This window comes from Mobula hypostoma, chromosome 20 (assembly GCF_963921235.1).
Source record: "Mobula hypostoma chromosome 20, sMobHyp1.1, whole genome shotgun sequence".
Lineage (NCBI taxonomy): Eukaryota > Metazoa > Chordata > Chondrichthyes > Myliobatiformes > Myliobatidae > Mobula > Mobula hypostoma.
The window spans coordinates 57,235,923-57,256,613 of NC_086116.1; the positions used below are offsets into that span (position 1 = coordinate 57,235,923).

General features: G+C 42.1%; 2 protein-coding genes across 18 annotated transcripts in view; one reads left to right on the top strand and one right to left on the bottom strand.

Moving 5' to 3' along the window:
• The window catches only part of LOC134359551 (acyl-coenzyme A thioesterase 3-like), a 106,457-nt gene that overhangs the window by 47,023 nt on the left and 38,743 nt on the right, over positions 1 to 20,691 (bottom strand). For 5 of the 16 annotated variants that reach the window (XM_063072976.1, XM_063072984.1, XM_063072982.1 and 2 more), the window contains one exon: positions 345 to 440. In XM_063072976.1, the coding sequence (XP_062929046.1) occupies positions 345 to 438 (94 nt within the window). In that variant the 5' untranslated portion in view covers positions 439 to 440. Of the gene's footprint in view, positions 1 to 344; positions 444 to 1,825; positions 7,141 to 7,790; positions 8,451 to 8,495; positions 8,660 to 20,691 lie in introns of those variants that run through there. The other 11 variants (XM_063072978.1, XM_063072979.1, XM_063072977.1 and 8 more) reach the window with 11 other exon arrangements.
• LOC134359554 (immunoglobulin kappa light chain-like) overlaps positions 8,711 to 20,691 on the top strand; it is a 41,916-nt gene continuing 29,935 nt past the window's right edge. The window contains exons 1-3 of one of the 2 annotated variants that reach the window (XM_063072990.1): positions 8,711 to 8,871; positions 11,018 to 11,749; positions 13,294 to 13,416. The gene's annotated coding sequence lies outside the window, so the exon portion shown is untranslated. Of the gene's footprint in view, positions 8,872 to 11,017; positions 11,750 to 13,293; positions 13,417 to 20,691 lie in introns of those variants that run through there. The other variant, XR_010021141.1, reaches the window with a different exon arrangement.

Sequence of the window (20,691 nt, forward strand, 5' to 3'; positions counted from 1 at the left end):
AATTATTTAATATACATGTATACTTAACATAATTAGTTTTTCCTTCATATTTATCATGTATTGTACTGCTGCTGTAAAAGTTAACAAATTTCACAACATATACCAACAACATTAAACCCGATTCGGATTCTGAAATGTCATTAAACAACCACTTAGCTAACATTAAAACTGCAACACTAATTCCACCAAGCTAGAATTCTGACAAGTTATTTACTCACAGCAGTACAATAATCAATTCATCCTACAAAATAACTTGAGCAGACTACAAACATTAAAAAAAACAAGAAACTGTCAATTACTAATTTGAATGAAAAGATGCAAGTTCATACAGTATAATAACGTACCTGAAGTGAGCAGTCTTTTAACGGATGGTATCATTTTGCAGGAGCTATTAGAGTAGCTACTTTTCACAAACCATAACATCCAAAAATGTTTCATACCTGCTGAAACAAAAATAATGCTAATGAAGATATGCAAATGAATCAAATGTTAATTATGATTACAATTACAAAGCTCTATGATGTTGACTCGCTACAAGTGCTAATATTACACAATCCTAGTAAATAAATTTGTAACAAAATGTTAACCTACAATCAATCCTCCAGGTTACATTTTAAACAACTGCTAAAGCAGAAAAAAACAGCAATATAGATTTTTTTAAAATTTGCATAATTTCAACAGCTGTCAACATTCTAATGGGAAGGGAAACCTTTTCAAATTCATTTTTGCATTAATTTATAAACAGAATATTTTATTTATTACAAGTTGGCCTTCACTAATCTGGCACCATTGGGACCTGAGGAGTGCCGGATTAGTGAAAATGCCAAATTACAGAAGAATCACATTAAGCATAATCAGTGCCGGATTATCGAAGGAACCGGATTACAGGTAGTTGGATTAGTGAAGGTCGACTGGACCTAGAATTGAAAAGCAAAAGACTAAAAATGTTGAAAAGCTAAAATAAAAATAAAACAAACACTGTTAGATCAAGAAAAAGAAATATTGTAAATGATCTTTCAATCAGAACTAGCTAACAGTTAAAATCAAACATTTAAACTTGTATAGAAAGGTGAAGATAGGGTAAACAGGAGAACATTTGCGAAGATGAAGACCAAGGGACTGAATGACAAAAATGGATCTAAGCTGACAGAGAAGGGGTAGCAGACATTTGCTAATTACTGTTGATCTGCAGCAGTTAAATCAGGATAGGAGGAGGAAAAATTAATTATGAGATATAAAACCTCACAGAACTTCGAACATTACAGCACAGTGCAGGCCCTTCGGCCCATGATGTCCTGACAACCAATAACCTGCTCTAAGATCAATCTAACCCTTCCCTTCTACATAGCCCTCCATTTTCTCTAATCAATGGGTCCATTTATGAATTACTTAAATGCCTCTATCTGCCTCTCAAACTGCCCTGGTAAGGCGTTCCACACACTCATTACTGTTACCTGTCCACCGTATTGATTACCGTGAGTGTCTCGTGATTCCCATGAGTGTCCCATGACTTTGTTACCTGTGAGTGTCACATGACAGCATATGCCACTAGTATAAAAAGGGGGACCGCCGACTGTTGGCGGTTGCTTTATTGGGGAGTCGCAGTTGGTGGTTACGCAATCGTAGAAGGAGAGAGAGAGTGAAGATTGCAGGCTTCGAACGAACCCAAAGGATTGGGGTTGATCAGCAGCATTCAATGCATTTCGGGTGTGACTGACACTTTGTATAATCCATACGTGGCACGCACTTCTGTTAACCCCTACATGGTTTGGGTGTTGTGTGGTGACCACTTTGGCGAAAGGTCAGTTACTTTGAGAAAACTCACTCTTCGTAGTCTTTTCAGAAAAGGTACTTCTCAGCTGGGATCAGTATCAACGGTTTCTTCGTTTCTTCAAGAATCACCTCATTGTGGCTTCGGGAAGTCTCTCCTCTCACTATTTCACGAATCACTTGGACTTCTTAAACTACCATTTTAAGACTGTGCTTGAGTAAGATCTGTTAAGAATTGTCTCTAAGTTCAACTGTTTGATAGCTATAGACGCATAACACTGTTGACTTCCGTTTAAGTTAGTCGTTTGTTTACTTTTCTATTGAGTAGAGGTTAATAAATTTCGTTGTTTATCTATAAGAACACAACTCAATTTCATATCTTTTGCTGCCGGTACGTAGCATCACTCTGAGTAAAAAAAAATTAAATAACGTCTCCTATATATTCCTCCAATCAACTTAAAATTATGCCCCTGGTGTTAGCCATTTACAACCTGGAAAAATGTCTCTGGCTCTCCACTCTATATGTCTCTCATCACACCTTGTATGGCTCTATCAAGTCACTTCTCTCCTCCTCCGCTCCAAAGAGAAAAGCCCAGCTTGCTCAACCTATCTTATAAGACATGTTCTCTATCCAGGAAGCATGCTGGTAAATCTCCTCTGCATCCTCACTAAAGCTTCTAGACCCTTCCTATGAGGCAACCAGAACAGAATACAATTTTCCAAATGTGGTCCAACCAGGGTTTTATAGAGCTGCAACGTTACCTCATGTCTTTTGAACCCAATCCTCCAACAATGCAGGCATATCCTTCTTAACTGCTCTATCAGCTTGTCTGGCAACTTTCAGAAATCTAAGCATGTGAACCCCAAGAACCCTAGGTTCAACCACACTGTTAAGAATCCTGTCATTAGCCATGTATTCTGCCTTCAAAAGTTTGATCTTCCAAAGTGAATCACTTCACACATTTCCAGGTTGAACTCCATTTGCCACTTCTCAGCCCACCTCTGCCTCCTATCAATATCTATTGTAACCCCTGATGATGTTCTACACTATCCACAACACCAACCTTCACATCATCTTAAAATTTTCTCACCCACCCTTCCACTTCCTCATCCGTCATTTATAAAAATCATAGAGACCATGGGTTCCAGAACACCAAGGGTCACTGACCTACATACAGAATATGCTCCATATACAACCCCCTCTTCCTCCTATGGGTAAGCCAATTTTGAATCCACGCAGCCAAGCTTCCCAGGGTCCTGTGCCTCCTGACTTGCTGAATGAGTCAACCACAGGGAGCATTATCAAATACCTTATTAAAATCCATATACACCACATCCACTACTCTACCTTCATCAGTATGCTTTGTCACATCCTCAAAGAGTTCAATCAAGCTTGTGAGACATACCTTTCCCCTCACTAAGCCATGCTGACTTCTCCAAATGCTCATAAATCCTGTCTCTGAGAATCTTCTCCAATAATTTGCCCAACACTACAGTGAGACTCACTGGTCTATAATTTTCAGTGTTATCCCTATTCTGTTTCTTGAACAAATGAATAATATTTGCCACCCTCCAATCTTCTGGTATGATTCCTATGGCCAGTGAGGACACAAAGATAATCAAAGGCACAGCAATCTCTTCCCTCACTTCTCATAATAACCTCGGGTATATTCCACCCTGGGGATTAATCTATCCTAATGTTTTCCAGAAGTTCCAGCACTTCCTCTTTCTGAACATCAACTTGTTGTAGCATGTCAGCCTATTTTACAAAATCCTCACAAACCTCAATTTCCCTCTCACTGCTGAATACTGAACCCATGTGGGTACCAATGACATAGGTAGAACAAGGAAAGAGGTTCTACCAAGGCAATTTGAGCAGCTAGGGACCTAATTAAAAAGCAGAACCAAAAAGGTAATAATCTCTGGATTACTACCTGAGCTACGTGCAAATTGGCATAAGGTCAAGAAGATTAGAGGGTTAAGTGCATGGCTCAAGGATTGGTGTGGGAGAAGAGGGTTTGAATTCATGGGAAATTGCCACCAGTATTGGGGAAGGAGGGAGTTGTACCAATGGGACGGGCTCCACCTGAACCCTGACGGGACCTGGGTCCTACTGAATCGCATAACTAAGGCTATGGATAGGTCTTTAAACTAAATACTAGGGGGGTGGGTTCAATAGATTGGAGAAGTATGGATAAAGTAAAAAAAGAAGTGTGAATAAAGATAAAGCAAAAGATGAAAATGATCAAGAAATAAAAAAGACAAAGCAAAACATAAAAAGAGAAATATCTGAGGCATGTAAGAATGGAACAGCAGTTATCATGAGGTACTTTAACTTGCACATAGATTGGGTCAATCAAGTTGATCGAGGCAGTCTTGAGCAGGACTTCGTAGAATGCATCCATATTGGCTTTCTTGAACAGCATCTTACTGTACCTACAAGGGAACGTGCTATCTTATGTCTGGTCCTGTGCAATGAGACAGGTAAAATTAGTGATCTTGTAGTTAGAGATCCTCTTGGGAAGAGTGATCACAGTATGATTGAGTTTCTCATACAAAAGAAGGATGCAACAGTTCGATCTAAGACCAGCGTATAATGCCTAAACAATGGAGACTACAATGGGATGAGGGAGGATTTGGCTAGTGTAGACTGGGAACACAGGCTATATGGCAAGACAGTTGAGGAACTGTGGAAGACTTTCAAAGAGATTTTTCGCGGTGCTCAACGTAAGTATATTCCAGTTAAAAGCAAGGACAGTAAGGGTGGGGAGAGCTAGCCTTAGATAACTAAGGAAATAAGTGAAGGCATCAAACTAAAAGCTTGTGTATACAAAGTCGCCAAGAGTAGTGGGAAACTGAAAGATTGGGAACACTTTAAAAATACCACAAAATGAGCAATAAAGAAAGGGAAGGTAGATTATGAAAATAAACAAGCACAAAATATAAAAATGGATAGTAAAAGTTTTTATAATTACATAAAGCAGAAAAGGGTGGATGCCCTGAAGTAAATTAAGGTCCCTTAGAGGACGAGAAGGGGGAATTGATATCAGGTAACGAGGAAATGGCAGAGGCTTTGAATGACTATTTTGTGTTGGTCTTCACGACGGAGGACGCATTTAACATGCCAAAGAGAGATATTATGGATGTGATGGGAGCTGAGGACCTCAGTACAATAGCTATCACTTAAGAGGTAGTGCAGAACAAACTTGCTGGCCTGAAGTTATAGTATAGGCTTTGGTGACAATTTAGCAAAATTCTCTGGACTCTGGGCAGGTGAATGTCACGCCACTGTTCAAAAAAGGATGTAGGCAAAAGGCAGGTAACTATAGGCCAGTTAGTTTTACATCTGTATTTGGGAAAATGCTTGAAGCCATCATTAAAGAAGAAATAGTGAGGCATCTGGAAAGAAATGGATCCATCAGGCAGATGCAGCATGGATTCAGCAAAGGCAGGTCCTGTTTGACAAACTTACTGGAGTTCTTTGAGGATATAATGAGTGCAGTGGATAGAGGGGAACGGGTGGACGCTGAAGGTGTTTGATAAGCTGCCACATAAAAGACTTATCCATAAGATAAGGATGCATAGAGTTGACAGTGATGTATTAGCTTGGATAGAGGATTGGTTAACTAATAGAAATCAGAGAATTGGGATACATAGGTGTTACTCTCATTGGCATTCAGTGGTGAGCAGTGTGCCACAGGGGTTGGTGCTGAGCCCGCAACTATTCACGATATACATTAACAATCTGGAAGAGGGGACCGAATGTGATGCATATAAATTTGCCGATGACACTAAATTGAGTAGAAAAGCAAATTGTGCAGAAGATATAGAGAGTCTGTAGAGAGATATAGATAGGTTAAGTGAGTGGGCAAGGGTCTGGCAGATGGAGTACAATGTTGGTAAATGCGAGATCATCCACTTTGGAAGGAAAAATGGAAGAGCAGATTATTATTTAAATGGTAAAAAATTGCAGCATGCTGCTCTACAGAGGGACTTAGGAGTGCCTGTGCATGAATCACAAAAGGCTGGTTTGCAGGTGCAGCAGGCTATCAAGATGACAAATGGGATGTTGGCCTTCATTACTACAGGGATTGCATTTAAAAGCAGGGACGTTATGCTGCAACAGTACGGGGTACTGGTGAGACCGCACCTGGAGTACTGCCTGCAGTTCTGGTCTCCTTACTTGAAGAAGGATATACTGGCTTTGGAGGTGGTACAGAGAAGGTTCACCAGGTTGATTTCAGAGATGAGGGGGTTAGACCCTGAGAAGAAATTGAGTTATCTGGGATTGTACTCACTGGAATTCAGAAGAATGAGAGGAAAGCTTATGGGAACATAAAATTATGAAAAGGATAGATAAGATACAGGCAGGAAAGTCGTTTCCACTGGTAGATGACACTAGAACTAGGGGACATAGCCTCAAGATTCAGGGGAGTAGATTTAGGACAGAGATGAGGAGGAACTGCTTTTCAAGAGTGATGAATCTATAGAATTCTCTGCCCAATGAAGCAGTAGAGGCTACCTCAGTAAATATATTTAAGACGAGGTTGGATAGAGTTTGGGGTTAAAGGGAAAAGGCAGGTATTTTGAGATGAATCCATGGCCATGTCAATCATGACATTATTAAATGGTGGAGCAGGTTAAACAGGCCAGACGGCCTACTCCTGCTCCTATTTATGGTATGAAAGTTGTCCTGTCCAAGACCGGAAGAAGCTGCAGAAGATCATGAACACAGCTCAGCACATCACACAAACCAATCTTCCGTCCTTGGACTCAGTTTACGCTGCACGCTGTCAGAGCAGTGCTGCAAGGATAATCAAGGACACGACCCACCCAGCTAGCACACTTTTCGTCCCTCTTCCCTCTCAGAGAAGGCTCAGGAGCTTGAAGACTCGTACAGCCAGATTTGGGAACAGCTTCTTTCCAAATGTGATAAGACTGCTGAACGGATCCTGACCCAGATCATACCCTCCAAATATCCAGACCTGCCTCTCGGTTTTTTTGCACTACCTTCCTTTCCCTTTTCTATTATGATTTATAATTTAAATTTTTAATATTTACTATCGATTTGTACTCCAGGGAGCACAAAGAGCAGAATCAAATATCGCTGTGATGATTGTACGTTCTAGTATCAATTGTTTGGCGACAATAAAGTACAAGTAAAGTATTTCTTATGTTCTTAAGCAAAGTCCCCATTAAGGACCCTAATTCCAGGCACGTTTCCTTCTACATCCTCACTCTAGTCTTCCTCTTGTGTGAACATACATTAGAACACCTTAAAGTTTTCCTTAATCCTATTTGCCATATTTCCATTGTGCATTTCCCTCAGTATATCTGTTCCTAATTTCTGCTCTCAAGTTCCTGCCAAAAAGCATCATAATCCCCCCCCCCACCCCACACACAGATACAATTAAATACTTTAGTCCTGACGAAGGGTCTCGGCCTGAAACGTCGACTGCGCCTCTTCCTATAGATGCTGCTTGGCCTGCTGCGTTCACCAGCAACTTTGATGTATGTTGTTAATTAAATACTTTCCAGTACTCTCTGTTCCTACCACTCTCCAAGGTTATGGTAAAGGTCAGGGAGTTGTGGTCACTGCCTCCAAATACTCAGCTGCCAAGAGGTCTGACACCTGACCTGATTCAGCACGAGGTCTACAATGGCCTCTCCTCTAATCAGCCTGCGTACATTTTGTTCTAGTTCAACTTCACTTATCATCAAAGTATTTATCTATATACACTTTTGAGATTCCTCTTCTCCAGCCAGCCACAAAACAAAGAAAGAACATGAAAGCCATTCAGAGAATCAAACCCACCCTCCGCACATAACAGTAACGTTGACCCCATCACCCCCAACTCCCACACAAGAACATTGACCCCAAACCCCCACACACAAAACGGAACAAAAACATCTGCCCCAAATCTCCCTCCCCCGCACAAAAAACTAACAGAATGCAACAAGGAGCCCCAACCCCCCTCCCTCACACAACAAACTGGAAAGGAGCTGTGAACAATGATCACCAGAGCAACACAAACAAAACACTGGAGGAATTTAGCAGGTGAGGCAGCACCCATGGAAACGAATACACAGTTGACATTGCAAGCCAAGACCCTTCATCAGGACCAGAAAGGAAGGGGGATGATGTCAGAATAAAAAGTTTGGGGGGGGGGTAATGAGGACTAGTTTGAAGGTGAAAGGTGAAGCCAGGTGGATGGGAAAGGTAAAGGGCTAGAGAAGAAGGAATCTGATAGGAAAGCAAAAAGTGAGGCGGGTGCACCAAGTGAGGAGAAGAGGTAAGAGGCAAGAGTGGGGAATAGGAACGGGGAGGGAAAGGGGAAATTAAAAAGAGGAAAACACATTACCGTAAGGGGAAATCATTAGGTTGGAGGCTACCCAGACGAAATAGGAGGTGTTGCTCCTCCGCCCTGAGAGTGGAGAAGTGGAAGTATAGACCGAAATATCGGGACGCGAATGGGGATCAGCCCTGATGTAAATCGGGTGACAGCTTTGACAAGACACCTCCCGCAAAAAAAAGGCAGAATTTCCCGGTGGCCAATGATTTTAATTCCTATCCCCATTCGTTTCCATAGACGCTGCCTGATCTGCTGAGTTCCTCCAGCACTTTGTAGGTGTGACACCGGATTTCCAGCCTCTACAGAATCTCCTGTGGTAATCATCACCAGCAGCTATTTATCGAAACAAGCGGCCAGAGTTCAATTACGAACCTCATCATCATTCCAGATAAACGCCTACTGATTTCTACCTCAAAGCCCGCCGGTTTCAATAACTTTACATACGCACAGTCTATGTAAATTTCCCTCGGCTGCTCAGTAAATCATCCACCGCCACAGAGCGCTTCCGCACCTCGCCGCTGCGGCTTCGGGGTCACCTGATCGCTTCGCGCAAGCGCAGAGCTGCCCGTCCTTGCAAAACAACAGCATGGGCGAGTCCGTTATGGAACACGTTACGGTGTTCCTCAGCAACACGCACACGTACGGCGACTGTTTATTCACGGCCTGGCCTGTTGAGTTTGTTTTTGTGCGGGTTGCTTGGATTTCCAAAATCTACAGGTTTTCTCTTGTTGGTGATAGGTGAGACCAGGTAAGGGGCAAAGTAGCGTAATTGGACTTAGGTGAGCGTCCAGAGGAGGTTTACGAGGATGATTCTGGGAATGAAGGGGTTGACGTGTGGAGTGTTTGGCAGCTTTGGGCCTGTACTCACTGGAATTTAGTAGAATGCACGGGGAGCTTATTGAAACCTACCACAAGTTGAAAGGACTAGATAAGGTGGATGTGGAGAGGATGTTTCCTCTGGTGGGGGTATCCAGAACTAGAGGGCACAGCCTTGAAATTGAGGGGTGACCTTTTAGGACAGAAGTAAAGAGGATTTTTTTAAGTCAAAGAGTGGAGAGTCTGTGGAATGCTCTGCCACAGACTGCAGTGGAGGGCAAGTCAGTGGGTATTTTCAAAGTGGAAGTTGTTAGATTCCTGATTGGTCAGGGCATCAAGGGATATGGTGAGATGGCAGGTGAATGCAGTTGAATGGGATCTGGGACCAGACATGATGAAGTGGTGGAGTGGACTTGCTGGGCTGAATGGCCTGGTTCTGCGCCCATGTCTTATGACCTACTCACTGGCAGCCAACCAGAAGAAGATCCTTTTATTCCCACTTACTGCCTCCTACCAATCAGCCTATGCCCTAACCCTGCCAGTAACATTCCTGTAATACTATGGGCTCTTAACTTGGTAAGCTTCCTCATGTGTGGCACCTTCCCCAAAGGCCTTCTGAAATTCTAAATATACAACATCCACTGCATCCCCTTTATCCTATTTGTAATCTCCTGAAAGAATTGCAACAGGTTCATCGGGCAAGATGTTCCCTTTGGGAAACCATGCAGACTTTGTCCTATCTTGTCCTGTGTCACCATAACCTCCTCCTTAACAACTGACTCCAACATCTTCCCACCACTGAGGTCAGACTAACTGGTCCCTTTCTGCTGCCTTCCTCCTTTCTTAAAAAGTATAGACATTTGCAATTTTCCGGTCCTCCGCAACCATACCAGAGTCCAATGATTTTTGGAAGATCATTACTAATGCCTCCACAATCTCTACCGTCAATTCTTTCAGAACCTTAGGGCGCAGTTCATTTGAACCACATGACTTCTGTACCCTTAGGTCTTTCAGCTTTCTGAACACCTTCTCCCTTGTAATAGTAACTATACTCACTTATCTTTCCTCACACTGTTCAGCACCTGGCACACTGCTAGTGTCTTCCACAGTGAAGACTGATGCAAAATACTTATTTAGTTCATCTGCCATCTCCTTGTCTCTCATTATTATTTCTCCTGCCTCATTTTCCTATATCCACTCTCATCTCTCTATTATTTTTTACATACTTGAAAAAGCTTTTTCTATCTACCTCGATATTATTTGCTAGCTTGCTTTCACATTTTATCTTTTTCCTCCTAATGATTCTTTTAGTTGCTTTCTGTAGGGTTTTAAAAGCTTCCTAATCCTCTGTCTTACCTCTAATTTTTGCTTTGTTGTATGCCCTCTTTTTTGCTTTTACATTAGCTTTGACTTCTCTTGTCAGCTGCAGTTGTACTATTTTGCCACTTGAGTATTTCTTTATTTCTGGAATATATTTATCCTGCATCTTCCTCATTTTCTCCAGAAACTTAAGCCATTGCTGCTCTGCTGTCATCCCTGCTGGCATCTCCTTCTAATTTACTTTGGCCAACTCCTCTCTCATACCACTATAATTTCCTTTTCTCTATTGAAATACTGCTACGTTAGACTCTCCTTTCTCCCTATCAAATTTCAAGTTGAACTCAATCATATTGTGATCACTACTTCCTAAGGGTTCCTTTTCCTTAAGCTCCCAAATCACCTCCGGTTCATTACATAACACCCTATCCAGTATAGCTGATCCCCATTAGGCAAGTTGCTCTAAAAAGCCATCTCGTAGGCATTCAACAAATTCACTCTCTTGAGATCCATCACCAACCTGATTTTCCCAATCTACCTTCATGTTAAAATCTCCCATGACTATCATAACATTGCCCTTTTGACACACCTTTGCTACTTACCGTTGTATTCTGTAGTCCATATCCCAGCTACTGCTTGGAGGCCTGTATATAACTGCCATCTGGGTCTTTTTACCCTTGCTGTTTCTTAACCCACAAAGATTCAACATCTTCTGATCTTAAGTCGCATCTTTTTCATGATTTGATGCTATTCTTTACCAGTAGAACCACGCTACCTTCCCATCCTCCTGATAAAATGTTTAACCTTGGACATTCAGCTGCTAACTACAACCATCCTTCAGCCACGATTCAGTGATGGCCACAATATCATACACAACAATCTGTAAAAGTGCAACAAGATCGTCCGCCTTATTTCTTAAACTCCATGCATTGAGATATAACTCTTGTGAGTACTATATTTGCCACTCTTTTTGATTCTGCATCCCTATTGCACTGATACCCACTTTTCTGGCTGCAATTTTGACCTATCACCTGCCTGCATTTCCTGACAGTCTGACTGCACACTGTCTTTGCTTTTTTACCATCCATCCTATCCTGAGTCCCTTCACTCCGGTTCCCAAATTAACAGTCCATGCCTGCATGCAGCTAGGTAGCAAGTTGCATTTATGCCAAGAGTGCGAGTTACTGATTTTCTCCAGCAAGAGAGACTAATTTATTTATCTTTGACATTCGTACTGCTTAATTACCCACATCCCACCTACGAGAAACTTCAGTGGACCAATTACATAAATATCCTGGTTACAAGAGAAAATAAGAGGCGGATTTTCTGTAACAAGTAACCTGACACCCCAAAGCTTTTTCACCATCTGGAAGGTGCATCAGGAATGACAAACGCTGGTAAACCGCAGGGAAGCGAATATGGCCTTTATTGAAGCAGGGGCAGAGAACATCCTGGAAACTATGCTCTTCTGCTCTAGAAGTCTGAAATCTGTGGTAAGTAAGTTCCTGGATGGGATTCTGCAGGATTAGAGATAAATGCATTTGGAAAGATGGCAATTTTTTAGGGGTGGTCCACATAGCTTTGTGCATGGGATATCATGTCTTAGGAACTTGACTGAGTTTTTTGATAATGTAACCGACAAAGGTGATGAGAACAGGGTGGTAGATATGGTTTATATGAACTTTGGTAAGCCCTCTGGTAAGATTCCACACAGCAAGCTGCTCTGAAAGGCTAGATTGCATGGAATCTAGGGAGAGCTGGCTAATTGGATACACAGTTGGCTTGATGGTAGGAGGCAGAGTGTTTTGGTTGAAAGTTTTTTTTTGGACTGGAGACCTATAACTAGTGGTGTGCTTCAGGGGCAGGTACTGGACCCATTACGGTTTGTCATCTATATCAACTATTTGAATAAGAATGTACAGTGCATGGTTAGTAAGTTTACAGATGTCACCAAAGTAGATGCTATAGAAAACAAAGAAGAATGACAAATTGTGTTTAACCCAGGTAAGTGCTAAATGTTGCAGTTTGGAAAGTCAGATCCAAGTTTGACTTTCACAGTGAATGGCAGGGCCCTAGAAGTGTAATGGAGCAGGAGAATCTTGGAGCACAAGTACAAGATTCACTGAAGTGGAGTCACGGGTAGACAGAGTGGTGAAAAAGGCTTTTGGCATGCTGAACTTAGTAAGTCAGGGTACTGAGTGTAAAAGTTGGGAAATCCTGGTGCAGTTGCCAAGACTGCTGATGAAGTCACATTTGGAGTATTGTGTTCTTATAGAAAAGATCTTATTAAACTGGAAAGCGTGCAGAAAAGATTTACAAGGATGCTCCCAGGACATGAGGGACTGACTTACAGGAAGAAGTTGGACAGGCTAGGACTATATTCTTTAGAATGTACGAGGCTGAGAAGTGATCTTATAGAGGTGTATAAATCATGAGAGGTGTAGATAGGTTGAATGCACCAAGTCTTTTTCCCAGAGTTAGGGAATCAAGGACGAGAGACCATATGCTTAAGTCGAAAAGAGAAAAATTTGATAGGATTTTGAGGGACATTTTCATAAAAAGGGCATTATCTTTGTGGAATAAGCTGCTTGAGCAACCGGTTGAGTTCCAGTGAAGGGTCTCAGCCTGAAATGTCAACTGATCCGTTTTATTAGTTTTTTTTTGCATGGGAGGAGGAATTCTGAGGCTGATGTACCTGATCTGTTTTGCTTGTTTTTTTGGGGGGGGGGGCGGAAGAGGGCTTTGGGGATCTATGAGCCTGATCCGTTTTGTTCGGGAGGAGGGATTTGGGGGTCGGTGTGCCTGATCCGTTTTGCTTGGTTTTTGTGCAGGAGGGGAGATTTGGGGGTTGATGTGCCTGTTCCATTTTTCTTCATTATTTAGTGTAGGGAGGGTTGAATTGGAGGTTAATGATTGCGCTGCCTTTTCTTTCTTGGTTTCACAGCTACCCAGAGAATTGAAGAATTTCATAGTATACTTTGAAAATATATCTTTGAACCTTTAAATCTTTGAACCTTTTATTTATTTCCCTCCATAGATGCTGCCTGACCAGCCGTATTCCTTCAGCATTTTGTGTGTGTTGCTAAAGATTTCCAGCATCTGCAGAAGCTCTTACTGGATGTCTAGGTACAATAGCAACTCGTAAAAGACAGTTGGACAGGTACATGGATTGGAGAAGTTTAGAAGGTTATGACCCAAGTGTTGGCAAATAGGACTAGCTTGGATGGGGCATTTTGGTTGACATGAACCAGTGGAGCTGAGGAGCCTATTTCTATTCTCTATGACTCCAAGGCTGCTGTTCCAACAACACCCAGGAATTTCAACACTCTCCATGACAAAACAGTTCACTTTATTAGTACCCCAACCACCACAATGAAAGTTTATTGGCTATAGTCATAGTCGTAGTCATAGTCATACTTTATTGATCCTGGGGGAAATTGGTTTTCGTTACAGTTACACCATAAATAATTAAATAGTAATAAAACCATAAATAGTTAAATAGTAATATGTAAATTATGCCAGGAAATAAGTCCAGGACCAGCCTATTGGCTCAGGGTGTCTGACCCTCCATGGGAGGAGTTGTAAAGTTTGATGGCCACAGGCGGGAATGACTTCCTATGACGCTCTGTGTTGTATCTCGGTGGAATGAGTCTCTGGCTGAATGTACTCCTGTGCCCAACCAGTACATTATGTAGTGGATGAAAGACATTGTCCAAGATGGCAAGCAACTTGGACAGCATCCTCTTTTCAGACACCACTGTCAGAGCACTGGCAGAGTGGCTGCAGTGTGCACCATCTACAAAATGTTGTTACTCAGAAGGCACGGGATGATCTCAGCAAGAGACGTAGCATCTATGGAGAGAAAAGGGCAGTTGCCATTTTTTTGTGTTATGATGAAAGGTCTCAACCTGAAATGGTCACTGTCCATTTCCCTCCATTGATCCTGCTTGACCGGCTGAGTTCCTTCAGTGCCTTTCATGTTGTTCTCGTTAATTCCAGCATCAGCATGTCCTTGTGTCTCCAGTGCTGTTACTCCTCTAAACTCTCTAATAGCATTTTACAAACCCACAATCTCTAGCAAAGGTCAAAGAGGTTTCATACAAACGGGAACAGCACCGCTTGCCTGTCCCCCTACAGCTGTAAATCGTAATCATCTGGATATACAACCCACTATTCCACTTGCCTGTCCCTCTACAGCCGTAAACCATAATCATCTGGATATACAACCCACTATTCCGCTTGCCTGTCCCCCTACAGCCGTAAACCGTAATCATCTGGATATACATCCCACTATTCCGCTTGCCTGTCTCCCTACAGCCATACACCATAATGATCTGGATATACACCCCACTATTCCTTCATTGTCACTACACAGAAATCCTTGATCCCTATCTCCTTATCCGTATTGTGGAAGTATCTTGACCAGAAAGAATGCACCTGTTGCATGCAGTAACTGATCAATAACTTCATCATCATCATTATCAGGTGGCATGCCCAGTTTGAGCTTTGACTGCCATGGCCCACACACTCCTTTTTGGAGTCAAGTGGATCATTTCATTGGTATTCATTTCCAATTCTCTGGCTGCTGTCTCCATCATCATTTGTCTTTGTCTTCCGCTTGCTTTCTTCCCTTCAATCTTTCCCATAATTACCGTGCATTCTAACTCCTCTTTCCTAATCACATGTCCAATCCCAATGAAGTTACGTTGCCTTTTCATGATCTCATATATTATTTCACTTTTTGTGTTTGCTCTGTTCATGACATCCTCGTTAGATATTAATTTCGTCCATGATATTCTTCGCATCCTCCTCAAAAATCACATTTCTGCTGCTACAATTCGTTTCCTCAAGTTACTAGATATTGTTCAACATTCTGAGCCATAAAACATAACTGGATAAACGTAACATTTCAGTGCTCTGAGGTGGGTTGTCATGCCTAGTTTAGTGTGGGTCAGTATACTCTTCATTCTCATAAATGTGTCTTTTGCCATCCCTATTCTTCTTTTGATGTCCCAAGTCGCACCTGCCATCTGATGTCACCCAGCTTCCTAAGTAGCAAAAGTTCTGTACTTGTTTTATGTCTTCCCCATTTATTCTCAGCCTGTATATAGGATTCTCAATAACTTCACAAGGTCATTTAGTCACAAGGCACAAAGTGATTGCCTAATTCCTTTGCTTTTTCTGCATTCTTCATTATAATTTCAGTGAGCTCTGTTTGTAAGTTCAGTCATGGGATTAATTCCACAATCAAGTCACACAGGGATGATTCAGCAATACTTGTCAGTTAATTTCCCTCTATCCTTCTACTGGTTTCAGCACTTCCCAAACTTGGACCTTCAACATAATTATTGGTGCTTACAAATTAACAGAATTTTAACAAAAGTAAGGGTTACTCTGCCATATAATCAAGTTAAAATTCTTCAAGGATCACTAGCTTATCATGTTGGAGAGGTTTCTGAGTTCCTGAGGTTCTGAGTGCAATGCCAACTGGAGTTTAAGCCATTTGGCACTTTGGTCCTGGTGGGGTCATGCGTGGCACAAGGTCAAGGGGGAGTTTCCAGACAAAGAGATCCAACTTAGACGTTAGTGACAGAGCTGGTAGAAGATGATGACTCTGTAAATACCTTCATCAGGATGCTGTTTATTGACTACAGCTCAGCATATAACATCATCATTCCAACAGTCCTGATGGATAAATTACAGACCTGGGCCTCTGTACCTCCCTCTGCAATTGGATCCTCAACTTCCTAACCGGAAGGCCACAACCTGTGCGGATTGGAACCGTGCATCTCCACCTCGCTAACAATCAATACTGGTGCACCACAGGGATGTGTGCTGCTCTACTCTCTCTACACCCATGACTGTGTGGCTAGGCATAACTCAAATGCCATTGTTGGCAGAATTTCAGATGGTGACAAAAGGGCATACAGAGCGAGATATACCAGTTAGTTGAGTGGTGTCGCAACAAAAACCTTGTACTCAATGTCAGCAAGAGCAAAGAGCTGATTGTGGACTTCAGGAAGGGTAAGATGAGGGAACACCAACCAGTCATGCAGGCATCAGCAGTGGAGTGAGCGAGCAACTTCAGGTTCCTGGGGGTCAGTATCTCTGAGGATCTAACCTGGACATAACATATGATGCAGCTATATAGAAGGTAAGACAGAGGCTATATTTAATTCAGAGTTTAAGGAGATTTAGTTTGTCAACCAAAACACTTAAGAACTTCCACACATGTATCGTAGAGAGCATTCTGACTGCCTGCATCACCGTCTAGCATGGGGCAGGGGGTACTGCACAATATCGAAGTAAGTTGCAGAAACTTGTAAAATTAGTGAGCTGCATGTTGGGTACTAGCCTCCGTAGTATCCAAAACATCTTCAAGGGGTGGTGCCTTAGGAAGGGGACGGCCATCATTAAAGATCCCCAACACCCAGGACATGCCCTCTTTGCACTGTTACCATCAGGAAGGAGGTACAGAAGCCTGAAGGCACACAATCAGCCTCATGTGAGGCACCTTATCAAATGCATTCTGAATATTTAGGTAAATGACATCAACTGCCTCCTCTTTGTCCACCCTACTTGTTACTTCCTCAAAGGATTCTAACAGATTTGTCAGGCAAGACTTCCCTTTACAGAAACCATACTGACTTTGACTTATTTTATCATTAGTCTCCAAGTATCCTGAAACTTCGTCCTTAATAATGGACTGCAACACTTTCCCAACCACTGAGGTTAGGCTAACTGGCCTATAATTTCCTCTCTTTTGTCTTCCTCCCTTCTTAAAGAGTGGAGTAACATTTGCAATTTTCTAGTCCTCTGGGACCATACCAAAATCAAGTGATTCTTAGAAGATTATGGCCAATGCCTCCATTACTTTTTCAGGAACCTCTTTCAGGACTCTGGGATGTAGTCCATCTGGTCCAGGTGACTTATCCACTTTAAGATCTTTCTGTTTTCCTCACACTTTTTCTTTTGTAATAGCAATAGCACTCCTGTTCCCTGACACTCACGGACCTCTGGCACACTGCTAGTGTCTTCCACAGTAAAGACTGAAGCAAAGTGCTTATTAAGTACATCTGCCATTTCTTTGAACCCCTTTACTAACTCATCAGCATCATTTCCCAGTGGTCCAACATTAACTCGTGCCTTCCATATGAGAGTGGTGGCGTAGGGGAACAGGTTGGGTCTGTTGTCTAGAAAGAAGCGGAAAGCTTTAAAGTCCTCCTGATGTGGGATGGAGATGTATAGGGACTGGACATTCATGGTGAAAAGGAGACAATTGGGGCCAGGGAAGTTGAAGTCATTGACAAGATTCAGAATGTGTGAAGTGTCATGGATGGAGGTAGGAAAGGACTGAACTCGGGGTTTAAACAGAGTGTGCAGATACAAGTTCAGTGGGACAGAAATAAGCAGAAACAACAGGTCTACTTGAGAGGCAGGTTTGTGGATCTTGGGTAGAAGGTAGAAACGGGGAGGTGTGGAGTAAGGTTGATGCCAGTGGATGGGAGATCACCAGAGTTAATAAGGTCAATGATTGAAAGATGTAAACAAGGTTGAAAGAGTACGGAGAAAATTAACAAGGATTTTCTGGTCTGGAAGACCTGAGTAATAAGGAAAGATTGAATATGTTAGGACTGTATTCTTTAGAATGTAGAAGATTGAGAGGAGATTTGATATTGGTATACAAAATTATGAAACGTATAGATAGGGTAAATGCAAGCAGGCTTTTTCCACTGAGGTTGGGTGGGACTGAAACCAGAGGTCATGGATTAAGAGTGAAAGGTGTGAAGTTTAACGGGAACATGAAGGAAAGCTTCTTCATTCAGAGGGCCATGAGAGTGTGGAGTGAGGTGCCAGCACAAGTGGTGCATGCAAGCTTGATTTCAATGTTTAAGAGAAGTGTGGATGAGTACATGGATAGTAGGAGTATGGAGGGCTAAGGTCCTGGTGTAGGTTGACGGGAGTAGGCAGCTTAAATGGTTTTGGCATGAACTAGATGGGCCAAAGGGCCTGTTTCTGTGCTGGACTTCTCCATGACTTTTCAGAATACTGGAGTTTGGAACCATATCATTCTGAAATATTGTCAGAATGTTCAATCCTACCAGTGAGTAGATTGAGTGACCAGAATTTGCCAGCACCAGGCAGCATAATGTCAGCAACTGAAATCTTCACCAAATTTTTCAGGAAAAGCTTTAGGAACTCCGCGCAAGTTCAGCTGGTATAATTGTTGGGACCAAGTAATGGTTGAAGGGTAGGAGGGAGGATAGTTGGTGGTTGGGTAATAGTCATTGAGACCAGAGAGCGAGATGTTTCTGCAGTCTGGTAGTAACCCTGCTTAATTACATCATCTTCTGAGCATTATGGGGATGCTCACAGCATTTGCACAATGCAAATTCAAGCAAATGCTGGACTGACCACTGTCAAAGAAAGTTCCCATGAACCTGGCCCCTAAACAGACCATATGACTGAAGGCCAATTTCTACCCTCCTCTATTATATAAAGCATGCTGAACTTCCTTGCTGATCCATTTAACAATTATAAAATAAATTTATTTATAAAATACTATGAAAAAGAAACAAACGCGTACCCTCCTATTCTCACAGTTTGCTACTGTCCTGAATCTCTGGTGTTCAAAGTCCCTATTAATAGGTTAATTAAACTAAGCAGTAGCAGTTTTGCACACACTTGTTCTATCCTCAAACACAGGGGTCCCCAACCTTTTTTGCACCGCAGACCGGTTTAATATTGACAATATTCTTGCGGACCGGCTGACAAAGGGGTGGGGGGTGTTCAAGTAGGGTTGCCAACTTTCTCACTCCCAAATAAGGGACAAAAGTAGCAGTCAAATACGGGACACTTGTGTTTACCCCGAGAAAGACTACCATGACCATGAAGTCTTACGTGGGCACCTGTGTGCGCATGAGTGTACGTGCCAATTTTTTTCTACAAATCGGTTTTGGCTTAATCTTCCCAATTCTGTTAAGTGAAACTACACTGTACATACATTATTTGTACTTTATATAGGCTGTGTATTTATCATACCATTCCTGCTTTTACTATATGTTAGTGTAAGTTTAGGTTTTATGTGTTATTTGGTATGATTTGGTAGGTTATTTCAAGTTCAACAGTGCGTGACAGGGAATGAGGAAAGGTGCAGCTGACTCATATCGTTTCATATCGCCAAATCATATCATTTCCTCGCGGCCCGGTAGCACATGCTTTGCGGCCCGGTGATTGGGGACCACTGTTCAAACAATTGAATAATATTCAGGCTACATACACAAATTATTGAACAGAATTAAATGGTGTGATTTAAGTTCCTGAAGCTGAGTTTCAAAATATTCACTTGTTTGAACAAAAGTGATTGGATGGCTATAGTAGATGCTTGTCTGTCAAGCATTGCCTTTATTCAAAATATATACGAAGGGTACAACTTTCTATTTAGAAACATAGAAAACCTACAGCACAATACAGGCCCTTCCGCCCACAATGCTTTGCCAAACAGGTACTTACTTTAGAAATTACCTCGTGTTACCCATAGCCCTCTATTTTTCTAAGCTCGATGTACCTGTCCAGGAGCCTCCTAAAAGACCCTATTGTATCTGTGTCCACCACCGTTGCCGGCAGCCCATTCCACACACTCACCACTCTCTGCGTAAAAAACTTACCCCTGACATCTCCTCTGTACCTACTTCCAAGCACCTTAAATCTGTGTCCTCTCCTGTTAGCCATTTCAGCCCTGGGAAAAAGCCTCTGACTATCCACACGATCAATGCCTCTCATCATCTTATACCACCTCTATCAGGTCACCTCTCATCCTCCGCCACTCCAAGGAGACAAGGCCAAGTTCACCCAACCTATTCTCATAAGGCATGCTCGCCAATCCAGGCAATATCCTTGTAAATCTCCTCTGCACCCTTTCTATATTTGCTAAAGCCCCTTCAAACACAAATAATGAAACTATCGGGTAAGACATAGCAATTAAAGTAAATGAAATACAGGTGATAACCATAACAAAATTATAAAAATATTTCAGAATCTCACCATTGGTGGTACAAAGATAACTCTAATCATTCAACACTCAGGCTTAAATTTGTTGAAAACTAGTTGTCTCTCGACAAGATGTGGATTACTTAACAAGATGTGATTACTTAACAAGACCTGAATACAAGCCAAGCATCAGAGCTCAGCCAAATTTGTTGGTTGATGGAAGACAATAAGGCAAAGAGACATCATCATCTCAATTTCATCGGGTGACATTGTCAGACCCTAACTGAGCCTCATGGAAATGTATTCATCCTGTGGTGTAAGAATTGCTGTATCTTCTTCCTTTTCCTCTTGCTGATCGCTTTACAGAGAATGCATCTTCTTTGGCATGTCAAGTGAACTTTTGCAGGAATGAATGCAGTGTGGTGGAGTGCGCAGCAGATGACCA